At 45.0% G+C, this 23,010-nt stretch overlaps 1 protein-coding gene across 1 annotated transcript; it reads left to right on the top strand.

The window, feature by feature from the left end:
* Positions 1–2,277: 2,277 nt before the first annotated feature.
* On the top strand, positions 2,278–4,407 carry LOC124659087 (laccase-8-like). The gene is made up of 5 exons (XM_047197038.1): positions 2,278–2,313; positions 2,424–2,575; positions 2,698–2,921; positions 3,044–4,087; positions 4,191–4,407. The coding sequence occupies exons 1-5, from the start codon at positions 2,278–2,280 to the stop codon at positions 4,319–4,321; spliced, it is 1,587 nt and encodes a 528-aa protein (XP_047052994.1). The 3' UTR covers positions 4,322–4,407.
* Positions 4,408–23,010: the final 18,603 nt, after the last annotated feature.

Genomic DNA, 23,010 nt, shown 5'->3' on the forward strand with positions numbered 1-23,010 from the left:
GGTATCTCCTTGAATTTTTTTTTGATGATGCATAACCTATATTATTTATACATATTTATGTTAAAGATATCCAGAGAATATGATATAACACAACTCATTAGCCGTTTCTAGTGTATGATTAGTTAAGCATATTTATATGAACTTTTAGAGCATAAAAAAATTATTTACGGTTTTATGAGGTCAAATATGTCTTGCCATTCAAATTCTACAATGTCTTTGTCCTTGAGTTTTGAGATAAAATGATTAAGAGTAATCATTGATGAACATAAAGAGGTGTTTTCACTATAGCCACCTTGAGCAAAGGGGTAGGCGAAGTTGTGGAATTTGCTAGCTAAGGAGGAGGGTAACTTAGATGGATGCTTATCTAGTTATGTCTCCTCTCCTATTGGGGCATGGAACTAGATTGTCTTGGATTGCATGACATGAAGAGTCCCCATCATGGTAGTTGCTTGGAAAATTTAGAACAAAAGAAATGAAAGAAATCTTATGTAATAAAACATCACCCCCCTCATCTTACGCCATGATATACCCCATCTTTTTTATAAGTGAAAAATAATGCAATAGGGGTCTTTCCTACTGTCTTTTGTATAAAAAAATCTCCATGAATATCACGGAAGAGGCGTAAGAGAAGATCTTAGTGGGAATGCATTGTAGTTCCATCATGTCACAACACTAGATTATATAATTTGTGCGTGCATTTGGGTTAATTTGGTACTTCTAAAAATTCTCATTCTCACTAATTAATGAAAAGAGGCACCTCCATTCAAAAAATAGTGTGGCTGCATTTTACAATGAACAAAAAATTAATGCAGCCAACAATCAATAATATTTTTATTTAGGCGTGTAGTTATTAATATCAACGAGTGATTTATTTCTGAAGAATTTAAAGTTTCAAGTGTGTAAAATCTTCTGTAATGACCAAAGTTATGGGCCAAAGAAGATGATGAATCCACCATTGGGTGTGCCGTGTGCCAAACAAATATAGCAGTTAAGGCTGTTAAGGTTCATGCACTAGCCTTGAACCAAAAGTCCAAACTGATGGAAAGGGCTAGCCAATCTACTTATACACTTCAACACAACACTCCCTCTCACGTGTGACGGGAAGACGAGAAGACAAGTCAACACGTGTAGAGAGGCAAAGAGGCAGCGAGAGGCCGGGCGTGGCTGCGGGGAATTTAGAATAAATTGTGAAAGCCAGGATTTGAACTTGAGACCTGGGGCTCTGATACCATGTTAAGGTTCATGCACTAGCCACTTGAACCAAAAGTCCAAACTTATGGAAAGGGCTAGGCAATCCACTTATACATCTCAACACCCCTCCTCACGTGTGACCAAAATATTGCAGAAGCGAGGAATCGAACTCGAGACCCTGAGCTCTAATACCATGTCAAGCTTCTTGCACTAGCCAACGCAACCAAAAATCCGAACTGATGGAAAGGGCTAGGCAATCTACTTATACACTTCAACAACGGCGTCCCCAATTGTAATAGTGGTAGAGTAGAAATCTAGAATAGGTATGTCCTTCTCATCACAAGGGTGACCCAATCCTGCCCAATTTCTAGCATTGCACTTCCATTACAACCATGGCCAACGAAAGATAATTTTATCAACGCAAAGAAAAGGAAGAAGAATGATGCCCTCGCGTGTTTTATAATTAAATCAAACCATACAACTTCCTGGGGAAACATCAACACTAGAAATGATCAGGATTTGTTTAATAAAAACCATCATGATAAGGTCAAATGGCCATAGGGTTGTGAACTTGTGATGGACACTTTCGAGCCTTGAAATCGCCCGCTACTGCCGAAGACTTGACCCCTGGGTGTGCAACGGGTGTTTCCTGTGAATGATCTGTAGAGTTTCGTAGTGAAGTACGTACTCAGGAGAAAGTGCAAGCCCCACTTAAAACAAGAGGGAAACGACGGCAAGCTAGCGGATCGATTAAGCAGTACATGCGACGACGAGGTGCTACGGGTGGCTATTATATGTCGCCGTCCAAGTCTGGTTACATCATTAGCACAAGCTCTCACGCTAGGGGCGACTAATTGGATCATTAGACACGCGTGAGACTTGTTCATTGGACGAGAAGTTCTACCTGCGATCAGCGCATTCAGTACCGGTATAGCTTACTAGCTACTGCATATCTATAGAGACACCCAAGCCAGGGGCTTAATTACTGTGTAGTTTGCTTGTTCATCTTGTTGCTGCACAGGTGATCGGGAGATGGAGCCGGCGGCAGCCATGATCGTGCCGCTCGTGCTGGCTCTCTGCACGGCGATGGCCAGCGCGGCGGTCGTGGAGCACACCTTCAATGTAAATTTCTCGCACCCAGGAATTGCTTTTGTTTGACAGACTCACTGAGTTCCCATATATGGCTTTAATATACACATGCTCATGAGGATGTTTCATCTTGGTAAATTTAGGTGGGCGGCATGAACATCTCTCAGTTCTGCACCAACAGCACGATATACACGGCCAACGAGCAGTTACCCGGACCAACCATCGAGGCCAGCGAAGGCGATGCGGTGGTCGTCCACGTCGTGAACAATTCGCCGTACCCATTATCAGTCCACTGGTAAGCTTCCTCCGCTTCCTCGACGATCAGCCATTGTTTCGGTCTTCTCCTTCGTTTGTATGTGTCCACCTCAATTACATATCGTTGGTCAACTGCAGGCATGGCATATTTCAGCTGCTCAGTGGGTGGGCCGACGGGGCGCACATGATAACGGACTGCCCCATCCAGCCTTCTGGCAATTTCACATACCAGTTCAACATCACGGGCCAGGAGGGCACCCTGTGGTGGCATGCCCACTCCTCGCTCCTCCGAGCCACCATCTACGGCGCTCTCATCATAAAGCCCAGAAACGGCACCGCCGGCTACCCGTTCCCAGCACCCTATGGCGAAATCCCGATAATATTTGGTACTGTATATATGTGGCTTTCAACAAATTAACCATCAAAGCTGCTAATTAGTAATTACTCACAAGGCCAGAGAATTTGTTTTCTAATTACCATGGAATGTTTGCGCGTAATTCTTTGGCAGGCGAGTGGTGGAACAAAAATGTGAACGACGTGGAGATCGACGCGCACATGACCGGCCTCGGACCGGCCATCTCCGACGCGCTCACCATCAACGGCATGCCGGGGGACCAGACTCCCTGCCAAGCTGCCGGTGTCTACGAGGTCGAGGTGGCGTCCAACGAGACCTACCTCCTCCGCATCATCAACGCCGCAGTCAATGTCGAGCTCTTCTTCAAGGTGGCCGGCCACAACTTCACGGTGGTCGCCGTGGACGCGAGCTACACGGACCCCTACGACACGGACGTCATCGTGATCGCGCCGGGGCAGACGGTGGATGCCCTCATGAACACCTCGGCGCCGCCGGGATTGTACTACATGGCGGCCACCGTGTTCGAGAGCAAGACCGTCTCGTTCCCCTTCAACAACGGCACCGCGACGGGCATCTTCAAGTACGAGGGAGCACCGAACGATACCGCCGCTTCCATGCCAGCCATGCCGGCCCACACGGACGTGGTCACCGCGGGCACCTTCTACTGGTCCCTCACCGGCCTCGTCCGGCCGGGCGACTCGGTCGTGCCGACAGCCGTGAACCACAGCATGGTGGTGGAGTTCGGGATGGAGCAGGGGCCATGCGCGCCGGACCAGACGAGGTGCCAGGGGTTCGCGCTCGTGGCGTCCATGAACAGGCGCTCCTTCCAGTTCCCCAAGAACGCGTCGCTCCTCGAGGCGATGTACGATGCTCTCCCGGGCATCTATTCCCAGGACTTCCCGACCTCCCCGCCGCCGGTGTCGATGGCCACCAAGGCCACGTCCGTGAAGAACGTCACGTACAACGACGTGGTGGAGGTGGTGCTGCAGAGCACAACGTACAGCCGCGTCCTCGGCACGGAGAACCACCCGATCCACCTGCACGGCTTCAACTTCTTCGTGCTGGCGGAGGGGCTCGGGCGCTTCGACCCGACCATGGCGGAGAGCGTGTACAACCTCGTGAACCCGCTGGTGCGCAATACGGTTGTTGTGCCGGGCGGCGGATGGACCGTCATACGGTTCACGGCGAATAATCCAGGTGAGCGCGCGAAACAGATTGATTATTTCTTGCTATTGACTCAAAGCTAATTTGGTTAGTGACCGAGATCCTATATATCGCGATGATTTTTTTTTTTCTGTAGGCATGTGGTTCATGCACTGTCACTTGGATGCGCACCTGCCGTTGGGGTTGGCCATGGTGTTCCAGGTGCTCGACGGTCCAGCCCCGAATCTGCTTCCTCCGCCTCCCGTTGACTACCCGATCTGCTACTAAACGCAACCTACCATATAATCCCAGAGATTCAGTTGTGATGTTATTTTCCTGTCTAGTTGTGTGAACGTGTTTGATTCATGCATTTCTTGAAAGTTTATTGGATTGTCCAAAGCTTTCGATCGGTTCTAAATAAAGATATTCTTTCGAAATGGGAGTGTAGCCCTAGCCTCTACCTTTGAAATAATACAAACTGCTTTTATATTATTGCAAGGTTCTAAATAAAGCTATTAGCCTATTACAAACATATTTATGTCCCAAGCTAGTCATTTTGTAGAAGCAAAACGTACAACCTTTGTTCCCTTATTACTGCAAAATCATGTTCTAAATACCATATAAGATGTTTTTAACAAAATTGAAGTTGCAACACTTGAAGTATAAAAACTATAGGTTATTATTCATTAACCCGTGCACCTACACGGTTAGCACTTTTATTACTTCTTACATGCAAAAATTTGTATGAATTACAAATAACGAACAAAATTAACAATTTTGTGAATAACTCGACCTCGACCTCCCCGTTCCGGATGTAGATGATTCTGGTGAGTTCTTGGAACCTGAAAGAGATGTTAGAGGTACATGAGAAATAATTTCCAAAATGTGAGTTAGCGATAATATTTTGACGTATAAAACCCATCGTGGGGCTTCACCTCTTATACAACTATCGGTACATGGTGCATCAACTTACACGGCAAGGTGTTGCTTGGTCCCCCCCTTCCCCGTCTACAGTAACCGAAGGGCGATTTGTGAGCTCCCCCGGGCGATCCACCTCGCCATCGCTGATTCGGCGGTTCCCTCGCCCTCCGGCGGCCGCTCCGCGGGAGGACGGGGGAACCCCGATTCGCGATGTGTATATAGTGTAGGGTGGCTTAGGGCTCCATCCAGCGGCGTCGGGAAGGTGGAGGCGCGGCATGAGTGGATTTTGCAGGTGGTGGTCTCCCCCTTTGACGGCGGCGCTCCGAGGAGCTCTGTTGTGGATCTACTACCTCAGTCGTGCTCGCGGCTCCGCGGAGCTGTCGTGCGCGTCCTCCCCTCGCTGGAGTCCGTGAGACGGCGGATCTGGCTCCCGAAGTTCCTGTGGAAGAAGATGATGGTGGTTGGTGCGACGACGACGGTGGCCTCCAGTGTTGGTCCTTTGGGGCCGGTGCTCGGCGACTTCCCGCTCGCGTGGGGACAGCTCCCGTTCCAAGGCGTCAAGGGGAGCAGCAGCGGCGGCGCGCCACCGACAGCTCCGTGTCACCGGCGTGGTTGCTTTTCAGAAGGGCTTGGATGTAAATTTTTTTCTCTATTGGGACCTTTCTGTAATGTTGCTGACCTAATATTATCTCCTTTCAATCGCAAAAAAAAAACTTACACGGCAAGGCAACAAGATCACAAATGATTTGTGCGTAAAATATAGGGATCACATGCGATCCTTTCCTAATACATGAGCTAACAAGTTCTAGTCCACTGATACTCCCCCTCAATCTAAACCGTCATGTACAAAGTTAAGATTGAACTGAAATCTACGTATTATCAAGAGCCCATCAGGAGGAAACTTGGTGTTGAATATCCACTTACTACCCACAATATTTGTGCCATGTGGGTGCAGAACCAGTGTGCATGTCCGATTGTGCTGAAGGGCATCGAACTCATCTTCCATCGATATCCTCCATATGCTGGCTCGGAAAGGGTGGCGTGATGGGTTGTTGGCGCTGCCCAAAGGCACAATGGAGATATGGATCGTAACGATACAATGCCATATGTGTATGTCTTCGGGCAAAAGACAACGTTACATTGTCGAGTAACCATCGTGTGAGGGGCTGCAGTGAGAGGCCGCGATGGCCCCGAGTCGTCCGTGGGTGAAGCTGCAACAACATGGAGTGAGGGCGATGACGAGCCAAGAGCCAAAGCTAGCACATCCGGCGAAGCTGGTGAGGATGGAGCCAGCGACAGAGGCGACCCATCATCAAATCGGGGCACGGGAGTTGGTGCCTCTAATGCAGAGGGCAGCCCATGCGGATGCAACCGATTAAAGTGTCGGATGACGGGAACGGAGACGGCGATTCCTATTCTCCGCTTATTGCGGAGAATAACTGGGACGCCGCACAGAGGCAGTTAGCTCTTGGCCAAACCCATTTAGGGAAGCATTGGGTTTTCCTCTGGATTTCTTTGGGTTTATCTGGTTTTTTCGCTTTTTCTTGTTTTCCTTCATTTTCTTGTGTTTCCACGGTTATTGTTTACAGTTTTTTTTTATTTTTTTTCATTTTTTATTTTGAACTTTTCTAGATTTGTACATTTTGAAATTTGAACATTTTTTGGATTTGAAGTTCTTTAAGATTTAAACTTCTTTTTGAATTTTTAACATTATTCTCGTTCCCATGCTTACGTCTGGCCCACATCAAAGACCATCGGATTAGCCAACTATGGGTCCCAGGAGCAACCACATCCCATAAAGTTGTGCCATAGGTGTTTTGGCCCCTAAAAAACCCTAACACCCGCTCCCACTTCCAGTTTATGTGTAAAGGTAACCCTTCCCTCACTTACCACTCCAAAGTCCCCACTACCCCGATGTCGTACTCTCAAATGTTTAATCCCTAACCCTACATCGCAATTAGGCTAGTGAAAATCCCAAAGCACACGATGGTCCAGAAGAAGAACTTGCGAGGATGTACACGACTTGGCTAGAATCGCTACTTCACTGTTTGAGATCGAAAACTGAAGACACCCTAGAGTCCTCCACCGACATTCCCGATTCTGCATATTAGGCTTGATCCCATCTACAAATGGCATTTCGTGTCATTCTTGTTTCTCTTAATTAATCGGAACGAGAGTTGGGGCGAAGAACAACACAACCTCGTACTGGGTATTCATGATAAGCGTTGCCATGCTATGAAACTGCCCGTTTCAGTAACGGATCAACCACGACATGATTAGACATATCAAAGCTTATGATAGTGTTCCACTATCCATTATGTAACCTGCCCTCCCTACCCTATAGAAAGCTAGGCCGAAAACTCCATGGGATAGATGCGATTCCATCGTAATCATCCCATATCTATACCTAATAATAAAGAAAATAAGGTTTCTTGTTGGTCCGTCTTTTGTTGCCCCTAAAATTGAGCTAAATTACCCACCACTGCCACCCGTAAGTCAAAAAATATTAAAAAACGTTTCAATGTTTAGTTCCCTTTATCCATGGGGCGCTGTCGTACCATGTGGTTTCGCTCGATAAAGAGTCTAGGTCGATCTCTATATTTTTCTTATGGAAACTCCTATAGCCCGCAACGAGTTCCTGCTGACGAAGGATTTCCACCGATTCAGAGACGAACAGGACATTGTTATGGACTCAGATCGATACGTACACGTGAAGAACCAGATCGATCCTGTACTTTAAATACCTACAGCGCGAGGCCCAAAACCAATCAAGGGCTCAAGGCTCAGCACGATTAGTTACGCCTCCTGTGAAATCCCTGGAGACTCGATCGAGGTGCTTCTCCGCGCGGCTCTCCATGGAAAGCAACATCAAGGAGGGATCAGAGTTCCATCGCGCTTGTCGAGGCCGTGGGGATGAGGGCCGGTAGGAGTACGGCGTGGAGGTAAAGGCTCGGGCCTTGGAACACGAGGATCTACATGTATGCGGAGTGCGAGGATTTAACGTCCGCACCGTAGACGGCATCCGTCTCTGGAGGTCCTCGACATGGCTGGCACGGTCAACATCTCGATCTTGTTTTTCTTCTCGGCGTCGTGCCGCCGGCTCTTCTGTAAAGCCGCCATGTCTGTCTCGTCACCCTCTCCGCCAGCTCGCCGCTCCCGCAGTTCGGGCTACTGCACGTTCAGATCAGCGATGAAGCCTCCCGACCCCTCAGAATCCCGACAAGGCCCCCGCCGAATCGATGCTCAAAGGACGCCAGACGGTGCCGCTCATGCTGCCATGGAGCCGGTGGACAACGCGGCGTCCACCTGCTGCAGCAACGTCTGTTGTAGCTACGTTGGTCTCGATCGTATCAGAAGAACGAACTGCCGGAGGGGAAGACCGACATGTGGTCAAGGTCGGGATTGGTGGAGACACCAAACATCTGCGGGGGGATTCTTTTTCCGAAAGTCTGCTGTATGATCAGGTTACATGATTCAGGTATTCAGTTTCATGATTAGTTTTGTCCAGGCGGTCAGGCCACTGTTGCACGTTGCTGTAGAAAACCCGCGAGATGGTGCAGTTTTACTTTTGAAAAAAATAAGTAGACTACAAATTTCATGTGATCAAATCAACTTGTGTCCATTAAACGTCACAACGTTCGCTGTGACATTGATTTGATTTTTGTAATGCAGTTGAAAAAGGATGGTGACTTCCGAAAATACGATGGTGCACTCGGGTGCACCATACCCTGATATGAAAAAATATTCGAATACCCTATTTAAATGTGTCAAAAAAATGAAATAATTCACACACGTACATGTCATCATGCTACTTACTCGTGTAAATTTTCAAGAAAAAATTCGAATTTTTCTGACCTACACAAAAAAGAGAAGATAGATTTTCGCTATATTGTGAATAGTACATGTTTACTGCTATATTGTGAACAGTACATCTTTTTATTTTTATGAAGGCTACGTAACTTAATATTTTAGTTTCCGATTTGACGTACGCATGTCTCTATACATTCCCTACCAATTTAATTTACAACATTTTTTTTCTTCTAAATTTCTAATATGTTTCCAATATAGGGTGCGCGCGCACCTGAGAGCCAAAAGTGCGCGTCATGGTGACTTCCTCTTATTAACTTTGGACCAGTTGCTTTCCCTTTATATAGTTACTTCCGTTTTAATTTGGATCTCTATTTTGTTGCAGAATTTGTTATGTATTTTTTTCATACTTATTACGGCATACTACGTATGTATAAGTATCGTAATAAGTGGTAATTTTATGCTGGAATTCAGTCTCACTACCTCAAAGCAGTAGCCCCGTTTCTCATTTGTTTGTTGAATTCAAAGAAGTAGTTAATTGAGATTTTATAAAACTGATGTAGGTGGGAAAGTTATGAAATTTGTGTGCACTTGGTTGTCACTTTATTTGTTTAAACTGGAGTTAATTTCAGACTTCTCTTACACTGGCAGATAGAGAGGATATTCAAATTATTCTATGCCGATGGATTAAATTTTGGGCTAGATTGTGCCGACATTTCTAAAGCAAAAGTTGATACAAGGTTTTCCACCCCGTTGCAACGCATGGGCAATTTTCCTAGTACACCATAAACAGGATCAGACAAGCAAGAGTAGAGTCCTCCACCTAGAGGGCCTGAATCCGTGTGCAATGTTGTGCCAATCATATTCCCAAATCTTCAACACAGCCTGCCTTAGGTCTCGTTCGTTTAATCCCATTCGGTAGTGATTACGTGTAATCGCATGTGTTAGGCGGGATCTGACATGACAGGGTTTAATCCCGGGAAACACAGAAAAATATTTTCGGTTAACCCCTACCGGGATCCCACCCCTGCCAATTCCCTTCCAGTCCCTTCCATTTGGCGAGTATTTTATGTCCTCTTCAATCCAATAGGATTAGGAAAATACATGATTTTGTATCCACGAGCACTTACAATCGTTTGATTGCACAGGAAAAATAAAGGAATTATAAAAAGAGGTTAGAGTGAAGGGAAATTATACTCCAAAATATAGTGCAAATGAATCCTTTGTAAAAATTTCAAAGAATTGCAATCCTATAAATCAAACAACATTTATAGGAAAAAAATCCTGAGAAATTCAATTCGGCTCCTGGGTGCGTATGCTCCCTATACCAAAAAATCTTATTTCGAAGTGTCAAAAAAATTTGATAAAAAATTCTACATGTACATCTTCATAATATATGTGCGTCCGTCAAGTTTCAAGAAAAACCAACATTTTTTGTGGACTATGTAAAAAAGAGAAATTTTATCTTGTAAAAAGCATTATTTCTAGCACTAAGTTTTGTCTTTTTTACACACCTCACATGACAAGTCGATTTTTTATGAAACAACTTTGTAAGCGTGTAGCACGTGAACATATATGTGCGAATTTTTCGTTTCAATTTTTTTGAAATTCAAAACGTGTGTAAGGTGCATTTTAAACTAAAGGGAGCATATGCTCCCATGTTCCAAAACATCACTCCCTGTTAATCCTACAAGAGTCCTATACACCATTCAATTCCTTTGAATCAAACAAGCCCCTACCAATCACCCCACGAAACAATACCCCACACCACCCGAATCGGCATGGCTAGAAAAAAAAAGGAGGCGACGCATCTCTCTCGCGCGAATCAATCGATTCGCCCGCGTGTGCGGCCACGGAGCCGACAGGGATGGAGCGACCGCGGTTGCTCAACGGGACGTGGTAGCGGAGGAGTGAGCTCACTCGACCCGACCCGATTCTTGCGGAGAAAGAAGAAGGTGGAGGACGAGAGGGAGAGGAAGAGTCTCCAAACTTTTATTTCTATTTCTTTTCATAAACTGATTACAACCACTACACACGATTAAATAGACTCGCGCCACACCTGCTGGCCTACAGCCGCACACACACACCTATTCCCTGTCCAGCTGGCGCCTTCCAGACCGCACGATGTCATCTGGAAGTGCACTCCACGTCTAAGGCGCGCCGATAGTCGTGACAGGTTCCCCTCCAGGAGAACTGGCTTGCCCCAACACAGTAGAGCAGGAAAGCGAGTCTTGAGCGCGTCCCAATTTTCGCACGTAGCTGCATCTTCAGGCAGGTTGGTCCATTCGATCAGAACTTGAGACAATGCTGCATTCCCCTTCTTCACTAGGCGGCGATCAAGAATCTTTTCTGGTATAGTGTCAAGGCCGTCAACCTCTGTTGTTGTTGGCAGAGTGGCAGACACTGGAGAGTAATCATGTATTATTTGATTTGAGAAACATGAAAGACATTATGGACCTCAGAAGAGGATGGGAGCTCCAATCTGTATGCCACTTGATCAATCCTTTCCAACATTGAATACGGGCGGATTTGTACGCCAATCCTGAGAGTACGGTTGCTGCTTCAACAGTAGCTTATCCCCCACCTGAAAATAATACAACTTTAGAGCTTCGTATTCTGACTAGCAAGACACACTGGACCATGACAAAACAATAAGGAATCATGACAATAGTTTTTTTTTTGAATAACAACAGGAGAACTGTTATATTCATCGCAATAGAGGAGAAGGTCAAGACGACCGGTTGACCCAGTTTATAAGGAAAACCGGGCCAAAAAACCATACAAAACGACCCCGTTTTTGAGGAAAAAGGGGCAGAAAACCGCACAAACAACAGAGCCTCGTCGCCCACACGATACAAAGCCACCATTGCACAAAACAAACACATCCGTGCCCGGAGCCACCACTCCGGCTTCCCCTGCTCGGTTACGAGCCGCAACGCCGCACGGACTAGGCGCCTCGTAGCCCATGCTACACTAGACGACCATCCGCAGACCACGGACGTCGCGCCAAAAGATCTGGGGCCGCCACCCCGACGTGCCAGCCAGACTGACCATCTGATCGCGCCGACCGGGCCGACGGACTCGCTACCCACGTAGCACAAGCACGCCACCCTTGCCTTGCAGATCACGACCACACCCCATATGCCCGTAGTTGCAAGGCCATTCGAGGCCGCCGCCTCGACGCACCATCCACCGTCCGGAGCCGCTGCCCCGGCGTCCACCATCTTCAGCCGCAAGGCAGTCATGCCTAGTTAACGCAGACATGCCACACCACAAGTGTTGATGCCTCCAAAGGCGGCGCCTTCAAGAAGGTAGCGGCATATATGTCACCGTCGCCCACTCCCGGGGAGCTTTGGTTTTCACCAGGAGAACACCTGACACTCGTGACGGCAGGAGATGTAGCTCACGAAGACGCCTTCAAGAAGGAGCACGGCTCCCATCGGCACCATCGTCATCGGCACCTACTAACAGGTGCAAAGCTTTCGCTTGGCATGCCATCTCTGCCATCGAGCCCACTTGAAGCTCGGTAGAAGGAGCGCTGCCAACAGAGCATGAAACCTTGCCGCCGACCACCAAACTCCATAGCCGATGCAGCAGCCAAAATCAGCACCTCCCTCCGCATCCAACAACTGCCGGAGCACCAGATTGGGACGGGAGCCGTCGAAGAGCAGGTCCCCCGCCGCCGTGCCGTCGAGGAACCGCACCATGGGCCCGCAGAGGCCTAGATCAGCCCTGCCTGCAGCAACCCCGACGCCTCCACCGCGCCACCAGCGCGCTTGCGCAACTACACGCGGAGCCAGAGCCGCGCACAACCACCGCCGGCCGCAGCCGCCGCAACCCGAGGTCGCTTCCCCGGCAACGGATCTGAAGCCGCCTGCTCGTTTGAGCACGGCGGACCCGCCACGCCGCTCGCTTGAGGGCCATCGGCCTCAACCGCACCAACGCTCGCTTGAGCGCGGACGTCCATGACGCAGCAGCAGGAGCTCCACCTCCACGACGCCCTGCGCCAAAGCCAGCGCCAGCCCGCGCCTCCGTCGACGAAGCTGCCCCGCGCAGCCCGCCTCAGGAGCGAGGAAGGGAGATCCCGCCGCCGCCCACGCCGCATGGGCTTTGCCCGGCGACGCTTTCCGGCGGCGGCGGGGGAGGAGGGTGGGGGCGGAGCTGTTCCCGACGGATGCGGTTAGCGCCCAGGTCGCCCGCGGGGAGCGACCGAGGCGCCCGGTTTCGTCTGTTTGTCTATCATGACAATAGTTATACTCCATAAGTTTATATAAAATGCATATCTAGTCATACACTAGAAACCGCGACTGAAATTTATTATATCGTATGGTTTAGAGAGATCCATACCATAAATATGTATACTATATATCGGTTATGGATTATAAAAAATGATTGAAGGAGGGACTATATATGTTACAAAATATGATTTTACTTTCAATCATATTCATTACAAATGTACAACGCTGAACACTACAACTAATATTTAGCATCATTTCTACATATGTAGTTAACTACATAAAATTTAAATGGCACAAAATTTAACACTTACAAAATGTAAAATACTAAAAATAACTTATAAGAATTATAAAAGTTTTGTATAAATTGTATCTTACAAGCCATGCGGACATGTGGTTTCTTGATCGCCGTCTGGTGAAGAAGGGGAATGCAGCATTGTCTCAAGTTCTGATCAATCTTTTCCAACATTGAATACGGGCCAAAGTATTTGTACGGCAATTTAGGATATGGTCAATTAACCATAGAAGTCTGTGAGTACGGTTGCTGCTTCAACAGTAGCTTATCCCCCAGCTGGAGACCATGCGATCTTGCTCTTAGCCTTGGGTTATGTTGTAGAAACCCAATATAGGTTATTGCTAGCACCATGGGCATGAGCAACAATCTCGTCTGTGTTCTTCTTGGCAATGTCCATGGTAATGATCTCACTTAGCACTTCAAAGGAGGTCATGTTGTAGAAATTTGACATTGATCAAATGGAGTTCAGTCTTGTCTCTTCATAGGGCAAGAGGACGTTGTAAAACTTCCTCTTGACCCACCTGTCATTAGCACGAGAAGCTCCAAGATCCCTCATCATCAACGAGAGAGTGGTGAGGCGTCAATACATGTCCTCCACGGTTTCCCCATCATTCATGACAAAGCCATTAACCACGGTGTTGACCTCATCAAACTTTGAGCTTTGAATGCTCTCATTCTCCAACAAGAGGTTCGTGAGGTGATCCCAAGCTTCGTTGGCGATTTTGCATGAGAGAATGTGTGTGCGGTCCTTGGGAGTCACCGCCAAGTGAATCATGTAAAGAGCGGTGTCGTTGAGGTTACCATCCACCACGTCGCTTTGCATGAGGTTGTTGAGGTTGTGAGGCTTGTATACCTCCTTGATTATTATCCACAACTATCAGAGTTCATTAAGAATTGGCAATTGGAGAAATTTGATGCATCTAGAATGGGTACGGGGCATTGCGGAACAATATGACACTACAAGAGATGGGGGATTTGTTGACGAAAACCCTGGTGACAAAAATGCATACCGTCATGGATGTGTTCTTATAGGTGACGAATTCATCTTTCGTCAAGCATTTAAGGTAATGCTTGACGGTATGATTTCTCGTCAAGAAAAAATCGTCACCCATTACCCAAGCGGGAAGGGCTTCCATCGTGTCTGTTAATAGGTGACGAAATCAAAGATCGAGGTGACGAAATATTACTAAGTTACTTTATTAAATGTTATTAGTTTTATATATCATGCGTGACCCACTTGTCAGGAACAAGTAAAAATTGTGGTTTGGAAGAATCGAACAAGGGCTTCGGCGTGACCGACGCGGAGTCTTACCGCTAAGGTAGATATGGAATTTTGATCTGGATCCGTAAGTAGTCTATTCTACATATTTATTTCAATGGTGTGATCTAGATGTTACGACATAATAATTCCCTTATTAATATTTATGTCGATCTAGGGTGCCTCGTTTAAGTCGCGCCGCTAGCAGACACGGCCTATATAGGTGCTCTTGCTAACAGTCGAATCGACTAGGGTTCTCGTCGAGGTGAGAAGAATTCCGTGAAGGCTTGATGGCGTGTATTTCACACGTTCGTTGGGCAACCCCAAGAGGAAGGTATGATGCGCACAGCAGCAAGTTTTCCCTCAGAAAGAAACCAAGGTTTATCGAACCAGGAGGAGTCAAGAAGCACATTGAAGGTTGATGGCGGCGAGATGTAGTGCGGCGCAACACCAGGGATTCCGGCGCCAACGTGGAACCTGCACAACACAACCAAAGTACTTTGCCCCAACGAAACAGCTGAGGTTGTCAATCTCACCGGCTTGCTGTAACAAAGGATTAACCGTATTGTGTGGAAGATGATTGTTTGCAGAAAACAGTAGAACAAGTATTGCAGTAGATTGTATTTCAAGTAAAGAGAATTGGACCGGGGTCCACAGTTCACTAGAGGTGTCTCTCCCATAAGACAAGCAGCATGTTGGGTGAACAAATTACAGTTGGGCAATTGACAAATAAAGAGAGCATGACCATGCACATACATATTATGATGAGTATAGTGAGATTTAATTGGGCATTACGACAAAGTACATAGACCGCCATCCAACTCGCATCTATGCCTAAAAAGTCCACCTTCGAGGTTATCATCCGAACCCCCTCCAGTATTAAGTTGCTAACAACGAGACAATTGCATTAAGTATTGCGCGTAATGTAACTAGTGACTACATCCTTGAACATAGCACTAATGTTTTATCCCTAGTGGCAACAAGACATCCATAACCTTAGTGGTTCTTGTCACTCCTCCAGCATTCACGGAGGCATGAACCCACTATCGAGCATAAATACTCCCTCTTGGAGTTACTAGCATCAACTTGGCCAAAGCATCTACTAATAACGGAGAGCATGCAAGATCATAAACAACACATAGACATAGTCTTGATAATCAACATAACAAGTATTCTCTATTCATCGGATCCCAACAAACGCAACATATAGAATTACGGATAGATGATCTTGATCATGTTAGGCAGCTCACAAGATCCGACAATGATAGCACAATGGGGAGAAGACAACCATCTAGCTACCGCTATGGACCCATAGTCCGTGGGTAGACTACTCACACATCACACCGGAGGCGACCATGGCGGCGTAGAGTCCTCCGGGAGATGATTCCCCTCTCCGGCAGGGTGCCGGAGGCGATCTCCGGGATCCCCCGAGATGGGATCGGCGGTGGCGGCGTCTCAGTAAGGTTTTCCGTATCGTGGCTCTCGGTACTGGGGGTTTCGTCACGGAGGCTTTAAGTAGGCGAAGGGGTAGGTCAAGAGGCGGCGCGAGGGCCCCACACCACAGGGCCGCGCGGCCAAGGGGGGGGCCGCGCCGCCCTAGGGTGTGGCCCCCTCGTGGCCCCTCTTCGTCTCGTCTTCGGACTTCTGGAAGCTTCGTGGAAAAATAGGCCCCTGGGCTTTGATTTCGTCCAATTCCGAGAATATTTCCTTACTAGGATTTCTGAAACCAAAAACAGCAGAAAACAAGAATCGGCACTTCGGCATCTTGTTAATAGGTTAGTTCCAGAAAATGCACGAATATGACATAAAGTGTGCATAAAACATGTAGATAACATCAATAATGTGGCATGGAACACAAGAAATTATCGATACGTTGGACACGTATCAGCATCCCCAAGCTTAGTTCTGGCTCGTCCCGAGCAGGTAAAACGATAATAAAGATAATTTCTGGAGTGACATGCCATCATAATCTTGATCATACTATTTGTAAAGCATATGTAAAGAATGCAGCGATCGAAACAATGTGTATGACATGAGTAAACAAGTGAATCATATAGCAAAGACTTTTCATGAATAGCACTTCAAGACAAGCATCAATAAGTCTTGCATAAGAGTTAACTCATAAAGCAATAATTCAAAGTAAAGACATTGAAGCAACACAAAAGAAGATTAAGTTTCAGCGGTTGCTTTCAACTTGTAACATGTATATCTCATGGATATTATCAACATAGAGTAATATAATAAGTGCAATAAGCAAGTATGTAGGAATCAATGCACAGTTCACACAAGTGTTTGCTTCTTGAGGTGGATAGAAATAGGTGAACTGACTCAACATTGAAAGTAAAAGAATGGTCCTCATAGAGGAAAAGCATCGATTGCTATATTTGTGCTAGAGCTTTGATTTTGAAAACATGAAACAATTTTGTCAACGGTAGTAATAAAGCGTATGCATCATGTAAATTATATCTTATAAGTTGCAAGCCTCATGCATAGTGTACCAATAGTGCCCGCACCTTGTCCTAATTAGCTTGGACTACCTGGATTATCACCGCAATACATATGCTTTAACCAAGTTTCACAAAGGGGTACCTCTATGCCGCTCGTACAAAGGTCTAAGGAGAAAGCTCGCATTTGGATTTCTCGCTTTTGATTATTCTCAACTTAGACATCCATACCGGGACAACATAGACAACAGATAATGGACTCCTCTTTTAATGCTTTAAGCATTCAACAACAATTAATTCTTTTCTCATTAGAGATTTGAGGATGTTTGTCCAAAACTGAATCTTCCACCATGGATCATGGCTTTAGTTAGCGGCCCAATGTTCTTCTCTCACAATATGCATGCTCAAACCATTCAACTCAGTGTAGATCGCCCTTACTTCAGACAAGACGAACATGCATAGCAACTCACATGATATTCAACAACGAGTTGATGGCGTTCCCCAGTAAACATGGTTATCGCACAACAAGCAACTTAATAAGAGATAAAGTGCATAATTACATATTCAATACCACAATAGTTTTTAAGCTATTTGTCCCATGAGCTATATATTGCAAAGGTGAATGATGGAATTTTAAAGGTAGCACTCAAGCAATTTACTTTGGAATGGCGGGAAAATACCATGTAGTATAGGTAGGTATGGTGGACACAAATGGCATAGTGGTTGGCTCAAGTATTTTGGATGCATGAGAAGTATTCCCTCTCGATACAAGGTTTAGGCTAGCAAGGCTTATTAGAAACAAACACAAGGATGAACCGGTGCAACAAAACTCACATAAAAGACATATTGAAAACATTATAAGACTCTACACCGTCTTCCTTGTTGTTCAAACTCAATACTAGAAATTATCTAGACCTTAGAGAAACCAAATATGCAAACCAAATTTTAGCATGCTCTATGTATTTCTTCATTAATGGGTGCAAAGCATATGATGCAAGAGCTTAAACATGAGCACAACAATTGCCAAGTATCACATTACCCAAGACATTTTTAGCAATTACTACATGTATCATTTTCCAATTCCAACCATATAACAATTTAACGAAGAAGAAACTTCGCCATGAATACTATGAGTAGAAACCAAGGACATATTTGTCCATATGCTACAGCGGAGCGTGTATCTCTCCCATAAAGTGAATGCTAGGATCCATTTTATTCAAACAAAACAAAAACAAACCGACGCTCCAAGAAAAAGCACATAAGATGTGGCCGAATAAAAATGTAGTTTCAGGGGAGGAACCTGATAATTTGTTGATGAAGAAGGGGATGCCCAAGGCATCCCCAAGCTTAGACGCTTGAGTCTTCTTGATATATGCAGGGGTGAACCACGGGGTGCATCCCCAAGCTTAGAGCTTTCACTCTCCTTAATCATGTTGCATCATACTCCTCTCTTGACCCTTGAAAACTTCCTCCACACCAAACTCGAAACAACTCATTAGAGGGTTAGTGCACAATATAAATTGACATATTCAGAGGTGACACAATCATTCTTAACACTTCTGGACATTGCATAATGCTACTGGACATTAGTGGATCAAAGAAATTCATCCAACATAGCGAAAGAGGCAATGCGAAATAAAAGGCAGAATCTGTCAAAACAGAACAGTTCGTATTGACGAATTTTAAAATGGCACCAGACTTGCTCAAACGAAAATGCTCAAATTGAATGAAAGTTGCGTACATATCTGAGGATCATGCTCGTAAATTGGCGTAATTTTCTGAGCTACCTACAGGGAGATAGACCCAGATTCGTGACAGCAAAGAAATCTGGAACTGCGCAGTAATCCAAATCTAGTACTTACTTTTCTATCAACGGCTTAACTTGGCACAACAAAACTCAAAACTAAGATAAGGAGAGGTTGCTACAGTAGTAAACAACTTCCAAGACACAAAATAAAAACAAAGTACTGTAGGTAAAAACATGGGTTGTCTCCCATAAGCGCTTTCTTTAACGCCTTTCAGCCTAGGCGCGAAAGTGTGTATCAAGTAACATCAAGAGATGAAGCATCAACATCATAATTTGTTCTAATAATAGAATCATAAGGGACCTTCATTCTCTTTCTAGGGAAGTGTTCCATACCTTTCTTGAGAGGAAATTGATATTTTATATTGCCTTCCCTCATATCAATAATAGCACCAACGAGTTCAAGAAAAGGTCTTCCCAATATAATGGGACAAGATGCATTGCATTCAATATCCAAGACAACAAAATCAACGGGAACAAGATCATTGTTAACGGTAATGCGAACATTATCAACTTTACCCAAAGGTTTCTTCGTAGAATGATCAGCAAGATTAACATCCAAATAACAATTTTTCAGCGGTGGCAAGTCAAGCATATTATAAATTTTCTTAGGCATAACGTAAATACTTGCACCAAGATCACATAAAGCATTACAATCAAAATCTTTAACCTTCATCTTAATGATGGGCTCCCAACCATCTTCTAGCTTTTTAGGAATAGAGGCTTCGCGCTCTAGTTTCTCTTCTCTAGCCTTTATGAGAGCATTTGTAATATGATGCGTGAAAGCCAAATTTATAGCACTAGCATTAGGACTTTTAGCAAGTTTTTGCAAGAACTTTATAACTTCAGAGATGTGGCAATCATCAAAATTCAAATCATTATAATCTAAAGCAATGGGATCATCATCCCCAATGTTGGAAAAAATTTCAGCAGCTTTATCACAGGCAGTTTCAGCAGTTTTAGCAGTAGAAGTGGAAACATTGCTAACACCAATTCTTTTATTAGTATGGGTAGGAGGTGCAGCAACATGTGTAGCATTAGCATTACTAGTGGTGGTAATAGTCCAAACTTTAGCTATATTCTTCTCTTTAGCTAGTTTTTCATTTTCTTCTCTATCCCACCTAGCACGCAGTTCAGCCATTAATCTTATATTCTCATTAATTCTAACTTGAATGGCATTTGCTGTAGTAGTAATTTTATCATCTAAATCCTCAGGTTTAGCAGCCATTTTATTGATTAAAGAAGATTGTGATGCAGACATGTATGAGATTCGGGTTTCAGCACTAGCAAGTTTAGTTTGTAACCCCGAGATTTCCCTATTCAGATTCTCAAGTTGATTTCCTATATTCTTCAACAAGATAGATTGCTCATTCATAATTTTAGTAAACAAATTATTTTGCTCATATTGTGATTGCATAAAACTCTTGGTGGATCTTTCAATTTCTAACATCTTTTCTTCATTAGGTGAAGCATATCTACCATAAGAGTTACCATTAGCAGAGTATGGCCTAGAATCATTGTGATTGTTATTTTTAATGAAATTCACATCAACATATTCTTTTTGAGCAACTAATGACGCTAACGGGACATTATTAGAATTAACATTAGGCCTACCGTTCACAAGCATAGACATAATAGCATCAATCTTATCACTCAGGGAAGAGGATTCTTCAACAGAATTTACCTTCTTACCTTGTGGAGCTCTTTCCGTGTGCCATTCAGAGTAGTTGATCATCATATTATCAAGAAGCCTTGTTGCTTCACCAAGAGTGATGGACATAAAGGTACCTCCAGCAGCTGAATCCAATAAATTCCGCGAAGAAAAATTTAGTCCTGCATAGAAGGTTTGGATGATCATCCAAGTAGTCGAGTCCATGGGTTGGGCAATTTTTAACCGAGAGATTTCATTCTTTCCCAAGCTTGAGCAACATGTTCAGTATCTAATTGTTTAAAATTCATTATGCTACTCCTCAAAGATATAATTTTAGCAGGGGGATAATATCTACCAATAAAAGCATCCTTGCATTTAGTCCAGGAATCAATACTATTCTTAGGCAGAGATAGCAACCAATCTTTAGCTCTTCCTCTTAATGAGAAAGGGAACAATTTTAGTTTAATAATATCACCATCTACATCTTTATATTTTTGCATTTCACATAGTTCAACAAAATTATTAAGATGGGCAGCAACATCATCAGAACTAACACTAGAAAATTGCTCTCGCATAACAAGATTCAAGTAAAGCGAGTTTAATTTCAAAGAATTCTGCCGTAGTAGCAGGTGGAGCAATAGGTGTGCATAAGAAATCATTATTATTTGTGGTTGTGAAGTCACACAACTTAGTATTTTCAGCGTTAGCCATTTTAGCAACAGGTAAATAAAGCAAACTAGATAAAGTAAATGCAAGTAAACTAATTTTTTTGTGTTTTCGATATAGCAAACAAGATAGCAAATAAAGTAAAACTAGCAACTAATTTTTTTGTATTTTGATTTAGTGCAGCAAACAAAGTAGTAAATAAAACTAAGCAAGACAAAAACAAAGTAAAGAGATTGAGAAGTGGAGACTCCCTTGCAGCCGTGTCTTGATCTCCCCGGCAACGGCGCCGTGAAATTTTATGCTTGATGGCGTGTATTTCACACGTTCGTTGGGCAACCCCAAGAGGAAGGTATGATGCGCACAGCGAGCAAGTTTTCCCTCGTAAAGAAACCAAGGTTTATCGAACCAGGAGGAGTCAAGAAGCACGTTGAAGGTTGATGGCGGCGAGATGTAGTGCGGCGCAACACCAGGGATTCCGGCGCCAACGTGGAACCCGCACAACACAACCAAAGTACTTTGCCCCAACGAAACAGATGAGGTTGTCAATCTCACCGGCTTGTCTGTAACAAAGGATTAACCGTATTGTGTGGAAGATGATTGTTTGCGAGAAAATAGTAGAACAAGTATTGCAGTAGATTGTATTTCAAGAAAGAGAATTGGACCGGGGTCCACAGCTCACTAGAGGTGTCTCTCCCATAAGACAAGCAAGCATGTTGGGTGAACAAATTACAGCTTGGGCAATTGACAAATAAAGAGAGCATGACCATGCACATACATATTATGATGAGTATAGTGAGATTTAATTGGGCATTACGACAAAGTACATAGACCGCCATCCAACCGCATCTATGCCTAAAAAGTCCACCTTCGGGTTATCATCCGAACCCCTCCAGTATTAAGTTGCTAACAACAGACAATTGCATTAAGTATTGCGCGTAATGTAACTCAGTGACTACATCCTTGAACATAGCACTAATGTTTTATCCCTAGTGGCAACAAGCACATCCATAACCTTAGTGGTTCTTGTCACTCCTCCAGATTCACTGAGGCATGAACCCACTATCGAGCATAAATACTCCCTCTTGGAGTTACTAGCATCAACTTGGCCAAAGCATCTACTAATAACGGAGAGCATGCAAGATCATAAACAACACATAGACATAGTCTTGATAATCAACATAACAAGTATTCTCTATTCATCGGATCCCAACAAACGCAACATATAGAATTACAGATAGATGATCTTGATCATGTTAGGCAGCTCACAAGATCCGACAATGATAGCACAATGGGGAGAAGACAACCATCTAGCTACCGCTATGGACCCATAGTCCAGGGGTAGACTACTCACACATCACACCGGAGGCGACCATGGCGGCGTAGAGTCCTCCGGGAGATGATTCCCCTCTCCGGCAGGGTGCCGGAGGCGATCTCCAGGATCCCCCGAGATGGGATCGGCGGTGGCGGCGTCTCAGTAAGGTTTTCCGTATCGTGGCTCTCGGTACTGGGGGTTTCGTCACGGAGGCTTTAAGTAGGCGAAGGGGTAGGTCAAGAGGCGGCGCGAGGGCCCCACACCACAGGGCCGCGCGGCCAAGGGGGGGGCCGCGCCGCCTAGGGTGTGGCCCCTCGTGGCCCCTCTTCGTCTCGTCTTCGGACTTCCGGAAGCTTCGTGGAAAAATAGGCCCCCGGGCTTTGATTTCGTCCAATTCCGAGAATATTTCCTTACTAGGATTTCTGAAACCAAAAACAGCAGAAAACAAAGAACCGGCACTTCGGCATCTTGTTAATAGGTTAGTTCCGTAAAATGCACGAATATGACATAAAGTGTGCATAAAACATGTAGATAACATCAATAATGTGGCATGGAACACAAGAAATTATCGATACGTTGGAGAC

Source organism: Lolium rigidum, chromosome 6, assembly GCF_022539505.1.
Source record: "Lolium rigidum isolate FL_2022 chromosome 6, APGP_CSIRO_Lrig_0.1, whole genome shotgun sequence".
Lineage (NCBI taxonomy): Eukaryota > Viridiplantae > Streptophyta > Magnoliopsida > Poales > Poaceae > Lolium > Lolium rigidum.

What these genes read in the sequence shown, in the direction of transcription:
- LOC124659087 (XM_047197038.1), top strand. Translation starts at nt 2,278, where the DNA reads ATGGCCAGCGCGGCGGTCGTGGAGCACACCTTCAAT. An exon ending in TACCCATTATCAGTCCACTG is followed by an intron (nt 2,576 to 2,697) that starts GTAAGCTTCCTC and finishes TCAGCTGCTCAG; the next exon opens with TGGGTGGGCCGACGGGGCGC. An exon ending in CGAAATCCCGATAATATTTG is followed by an intron (nt 2,922 to 3,043) that starts GTACTGTATATA and finishes ATTCTTTGGCAG; the next exon opens with GCGAGTGGTGGAACAAAAAT.